Genomic DNA, 17,036 nt, shown 5'->3' with positions numbered 1-17,036 from the left:
CCCAGCCTACTGAGCCTATCTCTAGGCGGCAATCGATTTCTACTGCAATGTCTCGTAAGGCACATTACGGCTAATAAACGTTGCGGAAGGCAGGCCTGGGTTAGGTGAGTTAGACATGTGGCAAATACTGCGTATGAGAAACATACCTAGGTCCGGGCAGATGGCAGCATGAGTTGATTTAGAACAGAAGTAACAAGCACAGTCAGTCAGCACCTACTACCTGTTAATCTCTCTACGGTCTCAATCACCAGCGCTGTTCTCTGTCGTGCCGATACTCCGTATGTTGCGTGCATTTTCGCAACAAACTCGAGACAAAGGGGGGGAACACAACGCCTAATCACACCAAGACAAGCGATGCAACAGTACCTACAGTTGGTTCGTGAGTTCTCTCCACCACTTGCTTATGCATTGAATGCCGATATCACCAATCACCCTATTATTTTCATGTGGGGATGAGCGAATGTACGCTGCAAGCGGCGTTTGTACACTCGAAAGTTTATGCGAGGTGCTTAAACACCCTATCAATCCATTTTTGTAAGGAGGCCTTGCTTAGGTGCCTCCACATCTAAAAACACCCAATTAATACCGGCATGCAGCACGGATGTTGCCGAAAAGAAGCTGCCTTGACTGCTGGCATGGGTGCTAAGATAGGTGGTTTTCTCCACTGACACCTTGGCTGCTTGGTCTCAACTGCAACTTACATAACTTGTTTACGGATAGCATGAAATAGAAGTCAGTTTTTGTTACTAATAGGATGTGTCGCATTTATTCGCTAGCTATGCAGGGCTTTCACATGTAATCTTTTGTCCCTGTGTGCCCTTTTTTGGTAAAACTTACGACTGCGTAAAACCAGCCAACTGCGTTCTACTATTAGCATGTTGTGCAACCATCACCTTGCCCCATTATAGTCACACTCGCTACCGAGGCGAGATCTACTACTTCCTATTATTAGGTCAGTAGTTACATAACATCCAACAAACATACCGCGTAGGTAGGTAGGTAGTAAAGATAGAGCGGGACACCCCATAGAGATCAGTACGATGCCAAGACTTATATTTTGTTACCGATATAGCTATCACCATCGATTATACTCTGTGGACAATTTGATACAGATAAGTAGGTAGTATGGAATGCAATGAACCGACTGCCACGTCTATTTCTGGCGTTTATGTCCCTAGGAGTCATGGTCTAAATACAGGCATTACGGGTTATTATCAGGCTAAATTGTTCACCAATAAATCTAGAGCTGCCAACAAACCTTGGCATTCATCTACTCCCCATCAACTTGCCTAGGTGTCTGTATGTAATCCTGCTTGTGATATGATATGATATGATACCGCCTGACATGATGAGGCTGGGTGTGGGTAGGAATTGCTGACATGGTCCTTAATTGAGAAGAATATCAAGTAGAGCATCTTGTATTTTCTGAGGCTCTTCGTGTTTTCCACGCTTGTAGGAGAATGTTCCGATGTCTGGATTAGCAGTTTTACTGCTGCCGGTGATATTCGATCCACGTTGAATGGTAGGTACTAAGTAAAGTCCGGATATAATGTCAAGCCATCGCATGCACCTTCCTTATCTCTGAGAATAGGCCGGGTTTACCTAATAATCTGAGCTGCAGTGAGCACCTGCCATAGGTGCTCCACGCGCTGCACTTGCGCTGCTCTGCCCTGTTGCCTGCCCGCACACTGCAGAAGGGGCACGGCCCGCTCGTGTTTGCCCAACTCTAAATTATCCTTTCATTCATCAACATCAAGAGAGGCAGTACCTGGTACTAGGTTTGGTTCCTCAAGATCAGTTCAAGATTGACTCACAAAATGGAAAACCTCCTAACTGCTTAGGTATGATTACAAGTCTCATCGGTCCGGCGTGCTTTCCTCGCTGCCACACTGTGGATACTATCACATTGCGGATGCGCAGCGGATCCCCCATGCTAAGTAAGGCAAGGTACTGACCAACAGTACGGAGTACAATGCTACTGTATGCATAGGTAGTTCGGTTGCAGCGGAGCGCACAGACGGGCAAGAGACCCTGCAAAAAGAAAGGGATTAAGCTCGATAGCCGATGACGAGGCCAGACTCTGCTACCAACCACCGATTCAGCCCTGCTTCTGGCACGCTTGGCATGATGTGGAAATAATATGGAAGCTTGTTAGCTTCGTAGATCGTCTGTGGGGGTTGCAGAGACATGTGGGAACTTGCACGGGTTGTAAGCTTCACTGACAAGAAGCGGAATGATTAGTGGAAACTTTCGGTCCAATCCTGGATTTGGTTTGGTTTACGTCCATCGTCAAGCTCAGGAAGTTTTCCCAATGCCAAGCCCTTTGGGCCGTGAAACATCCACCCTCGGTTTGGCACCTCGGGTACGGATAATATCTGCTGACAACGGACGCCCCAGGTGATAAGATTGGCTTATACCTTGCCTGCGCAAATGGTGACAAGAGACAAGACATATGCATTCCCCATTCAATGACATAACTGATATTCGCAGCGGCTTTCCAGCGACCAGTCTCCTAGTTTAGAAGCTCCTGGTATACTCCCATGTCACCAAGACATTCCACGTCATGTTGACTGATCCTGTCGAGGTAAACAAATCAAAGCTCCAACTTATAGGCATGTACTTACCTGTCATGTTGATGGGCGCAACAGTGAGGCGTCTGCCGACACTTCACACCTGAACTACTATAATGGTGAGATATGACCTGTGAGATCTTCCACTCGCAGTAACTTTCGAGGCCAAGACATCTAACCCGATTCCTGGTACAAGACTCAGACACCCTCGAGCTAAGGCGGAGGCTCGGGAATGCGGAACTCGCGAGTCAGTACAGGGCACCAACAAAACAAGCCAAACAGAAACATCGAGATTCTTACCAAGCCAAGTCCACGACTCGATCTGTGGCTTCCGTTTCCTTAGGTTGTTAATAGGGTGGGTCAAGATCTAATTTCGCATACAATGCTAAACTACGGATATTCACCCATGGAATAAATTACCAACTCTAACTAACTCGGAAAAGCTTGCGAGCTATAACGAGACTTGGCTAACGTCCTCCAGTGACCATTGTTTGATCCTTGACAGGCCTTGACAGGAACTAAGTCAGCAACCTGGAGAGAAAACGTGGCAAGGCTGTCAACACTACCGTAGCTAAGAGAACGGTTTGACGTTGCTTCTAGAAGTCGAACTAAAGTGATCTTCAAGCATTGGAGATCTAGACCTATCCGTGTCATGTTGCATCGAAAGTTGGGATTAGAAAGCCTGACGAGTGGGAACTTGCTCAATTTGTTTTCACACATGTTCGCCTCGACCTGACTTGACTTGACTTGATCCGACTCGCCTCACCCACCCCAAGCACAATCTCCGCCAACTAATTACGGGCTTGCAGCTGGGAAACACGCAAACATGAGACCTGGACACCGAGATTCGGTGACTACTAGTTAATTCCAGTTGACTAAATTCGAAACTAGCGGCGGCATATGCAGTCATCGCGTGCTGTGAAGCAAACGTTTCGTCACTTAACGGCCGGGCTGGACTGGCCTTTTCCGACCTTCGGCCAAGCCTGGCGTGCGTATAGAAAAAAAGGAGTGTCTCGCAACGGGAGATAGATCCTTTGTTGACTTTTGTACAGACCCGCCAAGAAGCATAAGAGTGCATACTTGGAAGGAAAAAAGCATGGACGATATACTATACATGTTGTCTCTTTTCTCGGCCACCCCTAGAGCCAGGTTTGCAATCGGATAGGGACTCGCAACGGACGCATCAAGAGACCTCCGCGGGCGATCTGATCTGCCGAGAAGCCTGAGGCACCCCATTTGTAATTATAGCTGCCTAAGGTAGCTTGAATTGTCCAGAGTCTTCTCCTTTAGCCGTGTCTTTTCCTGGCTACCTATACTGTAGGTCCTGGCTATCCTTCAACATTCCCTTGGCGGCACACAACTTATGCAATGAAAGTACCTACCCGAGCATGTCGACCCCTTTGTATAGGACGGTGCCTCTGAGCCCTCACATACAAGCTCTCCAACAAGATGCAACGACTGAAGTTTTGACACTTCATCCTGTCAAGACGAGAACAGGATTGTTCACTTACGGCCTACCAAAAGCATGTCAACTACTCTGTGAGGCCCTTTTACAAGATCTGGTATACACCACGCCCCGGATTTATTTTTCTCTTGCTTCTCTCTTAAGTAATTTACTGAAGAAGTGAAAATATCCTATTACTTGGAAATGTACTAATAATATTTGCTAGGCGGAAGACCTCCAGATGTGGGCAGGGGGGTTCGGAATGGTCGTCAAAGATATTAAAATGCCTGAGATTAGCCCGCAGGCTTTCCGTCTCGAGAAGGGCAACGTTTCAACGTTACTAAAAGGTTATACCGCGCTTGTTGTGGCTCTCGGAAACGCCAAGTACGATGTCGAGCTCATTTCCAGAGACAAGACCTCTTCTCAGCAGGAGACATGGGAATCGTCTTCCGCTCTCCACCTCCGAGAGACAGGACTAAAAGCTCAGGGAGGAAACATTAGGTTTCTTTATATCCCTCTCCACCTGGAGCCTGAATAGAATCCATTTATGACCACGACTCCTATTTCATGATGTGTATCATGTCATGTTCTGTATCTGCACTGCTCTCTGGGCTGCTTGTCGATCTTGTTGACGGCCTGAAACTCGACCTCGATCTCGATTTCGCCTTCGCCCTCGTCTGACCCGGCTCTAGGGCCCTTTCTATTTCTTCCAGACTGTCCGCCGTGTCAGTTAAAGATGTGTTATGTTACTGGCATAATCACGTTATTTACCTAACTCTTCCATCGCAAACATCATAGACGAGATTTGGTATCCTCAGTACCTCAGACGGTAGGTTGCTTTTCGGGCGATGGGCAGACTCAGATTCTCTGCGTAGGATTGAGAAGCATTCGGCAGTAAAGTGTTGGCCGAAGGTAAAGTAGGCGCTCACTGGTTTGCTTGTTGTAAGAACAAAGGATCTTGTGTCAATAGACTGTGGGGGTGTTGATCAAAGCCTACCTCTTAACGGAAGCTCATATGCCCGTGGCCCCAATACTTTTTCAAGTTCATCTCCAATCTGCACACACTTTGGCAGTGCGAATCGTTTCGATCTTAGTGTATCAGTTCCTCCACTAACACATTTTGCCATAGCCGACATTATCTCGTCCGTCGTGAGGCCTTGACTATGAGCCACGTGACACAATGCGACCATGACCATGCAATGAATCTGGGTCTCTCGTCCAGGTTCAAAGCCCTCGGAGGCGGCAGCATAATGGTCGAGGAGAGTGTACCAGTCCATGTTTCGGCGTGATTCGATATGAGAGATGGATAGCCGACTATGCAAACGTAAAATGTCCTCTGGAGTCGAGGGTCTGTTGTTGTCCCAGTCCTCGTCTCCTTGAGGTAGCTTGGCCATCCATGACCTAACCCATTTTATCTGGTCATTCAGGCCTCGTCTTCGGACGGGCTTCTGGGGAACTGGCTTTCCAGGGTTTTCAGTGATAAACTCGGCGGCGGCGAAACTTGACGATTGTGGAGTGTTCATGATGTACTGACACAGAACGAGACTTCTAGGTCTGGGCTGAGATAATAAGGGATACATTTATGTCATAAAGAACCCAAGTTGGGTTCCCCAACCGTCAGACAGAGAGGGCTGGGCAATCTATATGGGGGGCTTCAAGTCGGCAGCCGATTGAGCCGCCGAATTTTGGTACCTGAGCAAGGAAGATTGCCTCCGCAAGGGTTCTCTTTCGTGTATTTGAGCCACACCTTGTTTTACTTCACGCCCTCCTAGAAGGGCTAACGGGGTTATCGGCAGACAAAAGGATGACCTTTGCAGGGTCCGTCAGAAAAAGAGAGAGAGAGAGCCGGTAACCATTGTGTCATTGCCAGTTAGAGGTGACAGTGGCGTCGGTTGTATGCCCATTGATGGTGCAGAACCAAGCTAACCGAATTGTCTGATGCCACATCCTTTTCTTCAGCCCTGTTGCCAAAGCATTCCATCCTCTTAACAGGTGCAGATGAGGGATACTTGGGAATGCGGATAGCGGATAGCGGACATGGCGTGATTTGGTTCTGTTACTGTTTCTGATTTACGTCAAATCCTTTCCCAAGTCAAATCAGCAAATACGATTCCCCCTCATCAACTTACTGCTGTCATGCAGGTATGTTGTCGTACCAGGATGTTTATTGGTTGTAAATCCGCTCGACCGGGGATGAATCCATGATTCGAAGAATTTTCTTCTGAATCTCCAACAGACCTTGGCTGGACCATCAGTCGATAGCGCAATGCGTCAGGGCCCAGCCTACCAAGATAAGGGAGAAGTGACAAAAGCAATTCGCAAGCTTACACTGTATCCGTCGTACTCGATGGAGACCTGGTCTGCCGGGGCAAGGGGAGTTACTGTTCCGTTGTCTTTTCTCAGTTCCAAAAACTCGGGCTAGCGAATAGTATCAAGCCGGGTTTAACCCCTAGATCTACGGTGAGGAACGCTTGTAGCCGGACCAGGCCAGGGCCTTTGGGCTTGAGCACTAGCGTAAGCCATAGGTCTGCAGACACGCAGACTTGGAAGTTCGGGGGGGGGCTTGTTTCAACGGCCTGACAAGAAGCGCGGCTGCAGCTCGAGTCGGACTCTAGCGTTTCGGGCCAATCTGGCAACTAAAGGTTTGTTTGTTGTTTGTTGTTTGCACCCTCTTCGCTCTGTCATTAACTTGGAAACCAAATCATCAATCCAAGACCAGACTTAGCAAGACCGTAACTGGGACTAGGCAGGCGGAGAGCATGTCGGAATGCCCCGAGCCTCGGCAGGCTGCCAGTTTGTTTGCCGCATTGGCATGTCGTCCAGGACTCTTTTTTGTCGTCGCTATACGCTGATCGTTCAGCAGACCAACAGGGACCAAGCATGTTTGAACTAAAAAGCAACGTGGGAATGGTAAGGACAGGGTGATGGATGGGTTGAGTGGAGCTAGTGGACTCTCAACTCGATGCACCCGGAAGCATGTGGAGCTAGCCTTCGGGATTATTTCAGATGCGCGTCTTATGTCAGCATAGTGGGTCATGGGTCACTCTCCATGTGGCTTGACTCGAGGCGCGGTGCATCGCTCAAGATAAGATAAGATAAGATAAGATAACAGATCGCTGACGTTTATCGGTACAAGTTGCATGACACCCCTGAGAAAAAGAATGTGGACCCGCCTGTGTTAATCTCAGCGACAATTGAGGACAGCTTGGACTGTCGCAAAACCTCATGAACTTTGTCCTTCAGTCCCTCCTTTAATTTTCTCGCATACCGCAGTACCTCTCTACTGCTGCTCTTCTGAGCACTCGTCGCTCTTACCTTTTTCTAGTATTCGCTCGATGGCGGTTCGTTACAATGGACGGTGATCCGGCTGTCGATCCGGGGCTTGACTCTTTCAGCTTGACTTTCCCTTTGCCATACCGCGTTGGCTTTATCGCAACCCTAGGTGAGCACGGAAACCCTATTTCTCGACCGCCCAGTACATAGCTAACTATCAAAAGCCGTTTGGGGGTGGGGATTGAACCTTCACTGCCTCTATTTATTCAACGTCGACGTCCCCCAGCTAATTCGATATCCCGGTCGAGCATCGCCGCAGCACATACCGCACCATGGCTCAACGTACCGCCTTGCGATTGTTCTTTCAGCTTTGTTTGCGTTGTCTATATCTCTGTTCTGGTTATGCACATGGGGTGTAGCTGAACGTGTAATTGCGTTTGGCTGGATGCCGTTAGCATACCTCGCAGTTCTGATCGCAATGTTTGTTGTCCCACTGCGAAATCTACCAAGTGGCGGGAGACGAAGATTCTTGGCTACATTGAGGCGCGTGAGCATAGGAGGTCTTGCTGAGCCTCAAGATGGCAAATTTGGAGACATCCTTCTGGCTGATGTTCTCACATCATACGCCAAGGTCTTTGGGGACCTCTTCATCACTCTGTGCATGTTTTTCACAGCTCAGGGGTCGTCTACACAACGACCTGATCGCAATTGTGGAGGAATAGTCCTCGTGCCTTTCATTATGGGAGTGCCGAGTTTGATACGATTTCGCCAGTGTTTGATCGAGTATTTTCGTGTTCGGCGGGCTCCGTATAAAGAGTCCACAGGATGGGGCGGCCAGCACCTGGCTAACGCACTCAAATATTCAACGGCATTCCCAGTTCTAGTCACCAGTGCTTGGCAAAGATCGGTCGAGGATCCCGAGTCCAAGGCAGCCCTCCACAAGGCTTGGCTTATTGCTGTCGTCATCAATTCGGCCTACTCCTTCTATTGGGACGTGGCCAAGGATTGGGATATGACTCTCTTCTCTTCGAGACAAGACCGCGAATCCCCTACTCATTTCTTTGGGCTGCGAGATCGCTTGGTTTTCAGAACCCCCAATCTTTACTATCTAGTTATTGCCATGGACCTGATGTTGAGATGCACATGGTCAATGAAGCTCAGCAGTCGCTTGGACAAGTTCAGTGATCTGGAGGGAGGCATCTTTCTTATTGAATTTCTCGAGGTTTTCCGTCGATGGGTATGGATATTCCTCCGTGTTGAGACAGAATGGCTAAGAAATAACTCCACTGGCCTCGGAGTTGACGACATCCTGCTTGGAAATTATCAGGGCAAGGACGACGAAGACGATTGATATGTTGACCAATAATTCTGGTGAGGGAACGACAACTAAACGACGGGTTTTTTCAGGCGTCTGGGCAATTTTCATAGAACTACGACTTTGAATGATATCTTCAATAACGACCCCGGCCACATTTTTGTTGAAACAGACTTATTTGCCTTCTTCCCATGCCCTTTTTCGCAACCGCATTCCCTACCGAGGCTTTGTGTCCATGCTAGGTACGCCAGTACTCTTCTTTTTACCGCGAGGCCATCCCCGGTAATCGGAAAACTTTACAGCATCATGGCAACCGACCTGACGATCTTACCGCCATAAGCCAGATGGGCAATCCCGCGCCTCTCGATAACAAGCTTGCCCTTCCCGGACGAATCTTCGGTCTAAACACTAAATGAGCCATGCCAAGTCCAAGTTGGTTCAGCGAATAAGCAATATGCGGAAAAGACGGTGCCTCTGCGAAATCCAGAACATTGCGGTGAACCGTGAAAGAGCTGACCTTGAAGACGCAGCTGATGGCGCTATCTTATTTACTTCCCGCCATCGACCTGCTGATCTTTCCTAACGATTGTTGTACTTGTGCCCGCATGGTTTCCCAACGATGATGACTTATTTGAGTGTGGTGTAGTCCAGCCCGCCACCGTTCGATGTAGAAGATGCTTGGAATCTTTGTTTATTCAATCTGAACTGTTGTTGAAGCATACTTTTTCTTTTTCCTTTGTGAACAATTCGCGAGGCGCGAGCGGTTTGTCTTTGCCGAACAAGACTGGAATGCTGCTCTGGTTTCTGGCCAATGTGTCAACCAGCTCACTGAGCCTAGACTCAAGCCTCCCGCCACAACCCACTAAGTGCCAGGTGACTCTGGATGAAAATGGATTGAAGCTGAGACGCCATAGGCTTGGTCGCAAGGCCGAAATGTGATGGCTTAAACTCACAATTGCCTAGAGACACTCATAAGATGGTGTTGGCGACTCGAGTCCTTGCCGGACGAGGGGGTTTTCCTCTACCCATCTTTCTCTCTTACTTTGAGCATCCGGATTTGACAACTTCTTATCGAAATTACAGAGCTACCTCGACGACGCCGACCCCACGCTTTGACTGAGCAGAAGTAGTTCCCTGTGGCGGGCCTAACCTGAGCGAAGTCTTCGTCATTTAGACCAAGGGAACCGTGCGCTTTTATCTTTTATAAGGTTCGATTGAGGTTCAAACTGTTGGAATCAGCATCGGTGCAGCAGGGTTGCAAGCCAATAAGTCATACATGATACATGCAGGACCCCGACCTCTACCACCCCAGCTTGATCGACTTATAACGGACGCCAAAGCAGAGTTGGTCGAGAATAGTACACTGTCAACCAGTATGACAAGTTATGTACGGCCAATGAGCAGCATAGAACTTGTGCTGCCACCACAAAATGCATATCTGTACTGCAACAAACCTCTGCCTCCGCCTCCAACAACACCATCAAGACACTCTTCAAATGCAAAACCACCTGCAAAGTTCAGCGCCTTTCCAAAGACTTCGGGCCCAGGAAATAATCCCAAGGTGTTGCCTCAACAGCCTCCTGTGGTTGTGCCCAAGGCTTTGACAAGGCAGCGTGCATCACGGATGAGCATATCAGGTACATCTTTGCGCGAACGACGGTCCTCGCAAAAGATTCAACAAATCACTGGCCACGATATTGGTCCTGGTATCGATTGGGCGTCTTCTACAACTCGAGCTCCTTATTCGCCTTCCATCTCACCCAAATCCATTCGAGACGATTCATCTAGTGGATACAGCATCTCACTAAACGAGCCCATATTCGACGATGAACCTGCGCCATCCGTAGACTATCACCCGAGAGCCTCAGACAGCAGCATGCCTCCACTGGAGCCAGACTGCGATAGTGTGTTGAGCAATCAGAGCTGCATGGTCCCAGAATCACCCCAAACCCATAGAGGGTCAATTTCGCTTCATGTCGACAAGACGAGACGTCTGAGCAGCGTCGCGTGTGCATTGGCGGCGTTGGAACCTTTTCCGAACTTGGACGACCCGTTTGATGAAGATGCCAACTGGCAAGCAGGCTCGTCCTATAATTACTTTAGCGATCTCGAGACGGCGGATGAGTACCATCGAATTGCGACCAGATTGGCCAACAACGACAAACGACAGTCCCTGTGTGGAACCTCTCCCCTTGCGCGGTCTCGCAGTTCCCTCAGTCGACGACTGAGTGTGTCGGCGCGGTCGTTATTTACACGAAGAAAAGATTCTGGTCTGTCTGCCAGCTCTAGTCGAGCGTCCCTAACAGCCACCAACCATCCTACAAAGGGACCCTACTCACCTTCAATTCCTCCCTCAGCCGATGATGCAAGCGTGATATCTCCGCTTCGCAGCACGTTCGAAATTGAGGATGAGTATGGTTTTTTTGGAGACGAAAGTAGTGTGAGTGTGAGGGGAGTTACCAGGGACTTCTTTGCCCGCAGGAGTGAGGAACGCACATCGACAGAGCTTGGCACCCCTCGTTCGATGCCACAAATCCCGGAGCAACCACAGGAACACAAGATCTTGTCGATGACAGGGGTACAGGTCAAAACCCTGCTTTCGAATGCGCGTGACGGGGCGAAATCGATCCAGATCTCCAGGGTTGAGAGGAGAAGAACGCAGCTCAGGACGCAGATCAAGATGATTCCAGAGGAGGAAGCTGGTCGGTGAAGGGTGAGTGATGAAAGACGGAGGAGAACGGGCATGCCCTGGACTGAAAGAGGATTGCTTGCTGTTGGGTTTAGCGCGGCGTCATGTTGAAAGAGATTCCCCCAAAACGTTTTGGTCAATATAGTCACTTAGACATAATTCAATCAGATCTTACCTATTGTCGTAGACTATCTGTGGAGTGGAAGTGTTGCGTATGGGCTTTTCTGCCGTGACTGTCCTGTAGGGTTTTGTGTTGGGACTGTTGACTGACTATTGACCAAACAGAGTGTTTATACTTAGGTACCTAGGCACTTACTCTTGGCATTTCTACTGTCTTCAGTCTTGTCAGAGGAATTAATTTAATAGATTCTATATGTTACACTGTGGATCTCTCCCCGGAGTTTTACAAGTATTTCCCCCCGCAAATCAAGATCCATCTACGATCCGGAGCCGGAGCCGCTTCCAAGCCGAGGCATCCACATCAAGGCTCAACTTTTAGACTACCGCAACCTAATGGATTAAAGAGGAAACAACTCAAGGAAAAAAAGAGACAAGAAATCTGACTTGAGGAACAAGGCGGGCGTCGATCTTGTTTTCTCAAGCGATTAGAGTTTCTGCATTGCCGATCACTCACCACCATGATCCACGATACAGGGGCCTCAATCAATAACGAGCCCTCTAAAGATCCAGAACCAGCTGAAAGCCACAGCATCACTGACGTCGAAGTTGTTGAGGCGCTGCAGAAGGGCATCCGCGAAGCTGCTAGTGATAACGTTAGAGAGGAGCTGATCAACGAGGGAGAGGCGTCGCTCTATTATGACTCTTTGACCATGTCGCCCTTGAATGCAATGTCCGCTGTGAGTTTGGTTTTGTATTAATCCTCTTCCTCACATCTCGCTTTTTTTTTTTCGTGATTTACGTTCTGTTCCCATCCCAATGCGTCTACTATATGATTCTTCTCTTATATACTGCAGATTGCTAACAAACATCATATCTCGCAAGGCCGCTATTGCCCGCTTCCGCGCCTACAAACCTCCTTCATTCCCGCTATGGGACCGTCTTCCGGTTCGGAGACGGGCTGCTGTCTTGATACTGCTCTATGCTGACCGCCGCGGTGATTTACGTGTTGTCATCACCATGCGTGCTGCGAGCCTAAGGAATTTCTCGGGGCATGCCGCCTTCCCTGGAGGCAAAGCGGATGATGCTCAAGAGACACCATGTAAGACATTCTCATCAGGTGTTTTCGATATTCGCTGATCCAAATGCACAGTTCAGATCGCCCGCAGAGAAGCCTGGGAGGAGATCGGGCTTCCAATGGATGACTCCAAACTCCCTAAGCCATTCCGCGTAGAGCATCTCTGTTATCTGCCACCTTCTCTAGCCCGGACGCACCTCGTGGTAAGACCTTGCGTTGCGTTTCTACACGCGGATCAGCGAACAGCAGGAGAGCCCGCTCCTACTGTCGAGGAGACCATGATCCCCCGTTTAGACGCGCGCGAAGTCGCTGCTGTCTTCAGCGCTCCTTTCTACAACTTCCTCCAGGCGAACGACCTCCCTCCTGCTCCTGGTGAGACACTCCCCGAAGGACAATGGTACGATGGCTTCTGGCATTCATGGAAAGACCACCAATGGCGGGTGCACAACTTTTACGTGCCCGTGAATAATCAGAGCATATCCAAGCCACGAAAGGACAGCGAGCAAAGTCATCTGGTCGAGAAGTTGGAAAAGGAAGAGGAGCCAGATGGCAGGTTCAAGGTATGGGGGATGACGGCGCGCATCCTAGTAGATGCGGCTAGAATTGCATATGCACAGGAGCCTGGATTTGAACATAACGACAATTTCGGTGACGAGGATATTATTGCGCATGCGGACAGCTTGGGAGAGCTGGGGGAGAAAGTTCAAGAGAAGCCACATGAAAAGAAGATTGAACCTGGTGATGCAGCGAAGATGTAGAGGTGTTTGCATGAATAGAGGGAAGATTAACGACTCATTAGAATAAGGCATTGGAACTAGTTTGCAGTTTAAGAATACATATGTAGGCATTATTGCAATATCTTTAACTTCGTGCTGGTCTGGTCAAAGACATTGAGTCAGGTGCAATATTTTACTTTACGAAGCAGCACATCATACCAAAAGAGATTGATCTTGTTCTGAACTCTTCGTACTTACTCTAGTTATCTTTGACTCGGAGGACTACCCTCCATAGTTACTTTGCTGTCTTTGATAAGAATTTGCCTGGATCCTCAGGTACGTAATTACTTCAAACAGACTTTGAGCTGTTCCAACGGTAACGCCTTGTAACTTGTGACTCTGTCATAGCCGTTGCCATTACAAATTTCGGCCTTTTAATGGCATGCGTTTTCCTTTGTGGCCGAAGTCCTTTGTCCAAAGAACAAATATCCGAGAAATGCGCCAAGCGAAACAGAAACCATAACCCAGCCGTTGTAGGTCATGAAAACAAGCCTGTCTTTGTTAAATCCGCCCATTCTTCAGTCAGTGGCAGAAGACATCAAAGGTACTTACATGAGCATAAAGGCATAAAAGTTCTGCAGGGCGTACAAGACGGCCTTGATGAGGTGGGCGCGCTGGTCGGCTTGTCCCTGGGATTGTCCTGACAGGATGGGAGTCGATTCAGTAACAGGAGCATCAGATAGACCTCACGGTAAGACTTAGCAAGGGTGCGATTTTATATTTTCCCCAAGACTTTAGACAGATAGGGCAAGAGGATACAGCACAGCATTCTGTTTTCTTTCGTACTTGGGGTTCCCCGGATAGGAAATGTGTGCACTGGTCGTGTAAAGACGGGAGAAGGAGATAGAGAGCTTACTGGGGGCGGAGCGGACGCGGTTATCGAGAGATTGCTCATAGCGACGGGAGATGGAGCGAAGGGCTTCGTAGCCGATGGCGAGGATGATGACGGCGATGAGAGAGAAGAGGAGCGAAGTTGTCGAGCGGACGTGCCATTGACGGAAGACAATGCAAAGGTTGTTGGTATCCCAGGTGAAGAGCATCTAAATTGGTGGTGTTAGCATACCTATGTTCTCTCGTTCAAGAAGGAAATAGGGTTTGCATACGTTCATACTGCACATGTCTTTCATGTCTCCTCCGTCATGGCCATGGTCCATATCTCCATGGTCCATACCACTGTGATCCATGTGTGAGTGATCCATTGTGAATATATTAGTAATTGATGTCGAGTGTTGATGTTGCAGAGTGCAGAAACGGTGTTGGCAGGTATATAATGAAAGTCGGTCGAGGGTAGAAACGAGCTCAAACTTGCGCAAGATCAGGCGGGCTCTTATGGCGGTGGTTAGAGGTCAGTCGATAATAAGGGAGTAGATACAGAACAGTAGGTGTCGCAAATGGGTGGGTAGGAGGAATGACGCGACAGTAGGTACATGCCGATGCACCCAAGATATATAGTGATACAAGTACCTGGTGTTTTAGCTTCTAATTTCAGAGGGGAGGGGTCGTCTCAACCCTGTCTTCTACTGCGGGGAGCTACTGTGATGCGAGTAATGCTACCAATATCTACTGTACTGTACCTACTAAGCCAGACTAAGCATGTAAGACTGTTTTTATATTAGAGAATAGTGAATGAGAATTCGAGATAAATTTCGTAGTTTACTATTCTGCTAATATTCTGAGTAATGAAGTTCGTCTCGTGTATCATACGTCGCAGCCTCTCCCGTGACATCCGCAACTGCCACTTACAAATTATCCATACCTAGGTAGTTATCGAACACCCCTCACTCATATTACTCAACCTTGCTCTAGCTTTAACATACCTACCTGTATAGGTATACACAGACAAATCAAGGGCAACTTCAATATGCTCGGTCCTCCTGTGAATTTGCCTAAGTGGTGAGTTGAATATCTACTGACTCGGCTACACATAATCACTGAAACAATCTAACCAACTCATGATGAGCATAATAGGCTTGAAGAAAACTCTCATCTCCTGCAACCACCCATCAACAACTACTGCGTCTACAATGACGATTTCACCGTCATGGTAAGGCAATACCTACAAATTCCCCTTTATCTATATACAATCCAATTACTAAACATCTCCAGATCGTCGGTGGCCCCAATGCTCGCACCGACTACCATATCAACCAAACCCCAGAATGGTTCTACCAATACAAGGGCGCCATGATGCTCAAGGTCGTCGATGAGGGTAAATTTCGCGACATCATCATCCGCGAAGGCGATATGTTTCTCCTGCCCGGCAACACGCCCCATAACCCCGTCCGCTTTGCAGATACCGTTGGAGTGGTTCTCGAGCAGCGCCGTCCCAAAGATTCACTCGATCGAATGCGCTGGTATTGTGCTGAGTGCGGCGAGATTGTTCACGAGGCTGCCTTCTATTGCACCGACCTGGGAACTCAGATCAAGGCGGCTGTGAATGACTTTAAGAATAGCGATGAAAAGAGGACATGTTCAAAGTGTGGGGTTTTGGCAGATGTAGCGCCGAAGCCGGGAAGTATTCAGGATCCCAATTCGGAGTGATAATATTCTATTTTACATGATTTAAAATTTAAACCTTTCACGATATGCCTTATTTCAAGTCCAACCATGTTTCCCTTCAAGTCTCGGAGAAAGTGTAGGAACTAGGCGACTCCTCGACGGGAATCTCAATAGCACCCTCCTCCACCTCCTTTCCATCAATCCTCAGACCAGCACGAACAACGTCACCAGGCGCAGCAGGGCCAACACCAGCAGGTGTGCCTGTGAGGACAATGTCGCCAGGGTGAAGAGTCATGACCTTTGAGATGTCGCTCAGAATGCGAGGGATTTGGTAGATCATCAGGTTGGTCGAGCCCTGCTGCTTGGTCTCGCCGTTGAGCTGGAGGAAGAGCTCCACGTTGTGAGGGTCCTGGATGGCGGTCTTGGGAATGATGTTGCTCATGGGCAGAAAAGTGTCGAAGCCCTTGGCAATTGACCACGGAAGGCCCTTTTTCTTGGCCTCATTCTGAGCGTTACGGGCAGTAAAGTCAATGGCAACAGCATAAGCTATGGTATGTCAGCATTTGATCCTTTCTGTGATGTGTAGGATATCGCGCACCCTTTACAGCATCCATAGCGCCCTGAGCATCAGAGACTTGAAGATCTTTAGTCAGCTTGCCGATAATAAGAGCCAGCTCAACTTCATAGTGCATCTCAATGCCCTTGGGTCTCAGGACAGCACCCTCACCAGGGAGCACGATGGATGAGGTGGGCTTGAGAAAGAAGAAGGGCTGCTTGGGCTTGGCGCTGTTCAGCTCGGCAATATGTTCCCTGAAAGATGAAAATCAGTATGTGCTATCGTGGTTGAATATATGGGAGCATACGCAAAGTTGCGGCCAATACAGATGACCTTGCCTGCTTGCTTGAGGCTTGATGAAGCTTGAGGCGCCAGGTTGGCCATTGTGCGTCTGAGAGCAAACATGGCTGCGTTAAATTGTTGAGACGATCTTCTGATTGATGAATAGTTATAAGAAATTGCCTTCCGTTGAATGTTGGTGAAATACTTAGTGGTTGAGCTTGGATTTGGGTGGCTTCGGACACATCCTCCGATACAAGTTTCGGAGATTGAATCCCGAAAAGTGTCAAGTCTAGGGTAAATGAGTTGCCGGCGACATGATTTGACAATCAAGTTCAATGACAAAAGACCTTTTCTTTGTGATTGATCTCTATATTTATTTGTCAATAACCAAGTCTATTCCATTCTTTCACAAGTGTCTAAATGGTTTATCTCTGATC

The 17,036-nt window shown here is 48.5% G+C and overlaps 8 protein-coding genes across 8 annotated transcripts, besides 3 other annotated features; 5 read left to right on the top strand and 3 right to left on the bottom strand.

Annotated features, from left to right (window-relative positions):
• The first annotated feature begins 1,316 nt into the window (after positions 1-1,316).
• Positions 1,317-1,336: a microsatellite.
• A 1,960-nt stretch (positions 1,337-3,296) lies between these two features.
• Positions 3,297-3,321: a microsatellite.
• A 637-nt stretch (positions 3,322-3,958) lies between these two features.
• Positions 3,959-4,552, top strand: FPSE_02720 (uncharacterized protein; the record flags this gene model as incomplete). Its single annotated transcript, XM_009255839.1, has 2 exons — positions 3,959-4,132; positions 4,241-4,552. 2 exons carry the CDS (start codon positions 3,959-3,961, stop codon positions 4,550-4,552), a joined length of 486 nt encoding a protein of 161 aa, XP_009254114.1.
• A 44-nt stretch (positions 4,553-4,596) lies between these two features.
• Positions 4,597-5,537, bottom strand: FPSE_02721 (uncharacterized protein; the record flags this gene model as incomplete). The annotated part of the gene is made up of 3 exons (XM_009255840.1): positions 4,597-4,728; positions 4,791-4,942; positions 5,012-5,537. The coding sequence occupies 3 exons, from the start codon at positions 5,535-5,537 to the stop codon at positions 4,597-4,599; spliced, it is 810 nt and encodes a 269-aa protein (XP_009254115.1).
• A 1,559-nt stretch (positions 5,538-7,096) lies between these two features.
• Positions 7,097-7,123: a microsatellite.
• A 242-nt stretch (positions 7,124-7,365) lies between these two features.
• On the top strand, positions 7,366-8,638 carry FPSE_02722 (uncharacterized protein; the record flags this gene model as incomplete). Its single annotated transcript, XM_009255841.1, has 2 exons — positions 7,366-7,456; positions 7,512-8,638. 2 exons carry the CDS (start codon positions 7,366-7,368, stop codon positions 8,636-8,638), a joined length of 1,218 nt encoding a protein of 405 aa, XP_009254116.1.
• A 1,339-nt stretch (positions 8,639-9,977) lies between these two features.
• FPSE_02723 (uncharacterized protein) lies at positions 9,978-11,312 on the top strand (the record flags this gene model as incomplete). Its single annotated transcript, XM_009255842.1, has 1 exon — positions 9,978-11,312. The coding sequence occupies one exon, from the start codon at positions 9,978-9,980 to the stop codon at positions 11,310-11,312; it is 1,335 nt and encodes a 444-aa protein (XP_009254117.1).
• A 617-nt stretch (positions 11,313-11,929) lies between these two features.
• On the top strand, positions 11,930-13,244 carry FPSE_02724 (uncharacterized protein; the record flags this gene model as incomplete). The annotated part of the gene is made up of 3 exons (XM_009255843.1): positions 11,930-12,148; positions 12,294-12,510; positions 12,562-13,244. The coding sequence occupies 3 exons, from the start codon at positions 11,930-11,932 to the stop codon at positions 13,242-13,244; spliced, it is 1,119 nt and encodes a 372-aa protein (XP_009254118.1).
• A 392-nt stretch (positions 13,245-13,636) lies between these two features.
• Positions 13,637-14,461, bottom strand: FPSE_02725 (uncharacterized protein; the record flags this gene model as incomplete). The annotated part of the gene is made up of 4 exons (XM_009255844.1): positions 13,637-13,754; positions 13,815-13,947; positions 14,119-14,302; positions 14,366-14,461. The coding sequence occupies 4 exons, from the start codon at positions 14,459-14,461 to the stop codon at positions 13,637-13,639; spliced, it is 531 nt and encodes a 176-aa protein (XP_009254119.1).
• A 662-nt stretch (positions 14,462-15,123) lies between these two features.
• On the top strand, positions 15,124-15,803 carry FPSE_02726 (uncharacterized protein; the record flags this gene model as incomplete). Its single annotated transcript, XM_009255845.1, has 3 exons — positions 15,124-15,155; positions 15,231-15,306; positions 15,369-15,803. The coding sequence occupies 3 exons, from the start codon at positions 15,124-15,126 to the stop codon at positions 15,801-15,803; spliced, it is 543 nt and encodes a 180-aa protein (XP_009254120.1).
• A 76-nt stretch (positions 15,804-15,879) lies between these two features.
• Positions 15,880-16,701, bottom strand: FPSE_02727 (uncharacterized protein; the record flags this gene model as incomplete). The annotated part of the gene is made up of 3 exons (XM_009255846.1): positions 15,880-16,307; positions 16,360-16,571; positions 16,625-16,701. 3 exons carry the CDS (start codon positions 16,699-16,701, stop codon positions 15,880-15,882), a joined length of 717 nt encoding a protein of 238 aa, XP_009254121.1.
• Positions 16,702-17,036: the final 335 nt, after the last annotated feature.

This window comes from Fusarium pseudograminearum, chromosome 4 (genome assembly GCF_000303195.2).
Source record: "Fusarium pseudograminearum CS3096 chromosome 4, whole genome shotgun sequence".
In the NCBI taxonomy this organism is placed as follows: Eukaryota; Fungi; Ascomycota; class Sordariomycetes; order Hypocreales; family Nectriaceae; genus Fusarium; species Fusarium pseudograminearum.
The sequence above is the reverse complement of the archived record's forward strand: the minus strand, read 5'-3'. Positions and strand labels throughout refer to the sequence as shown.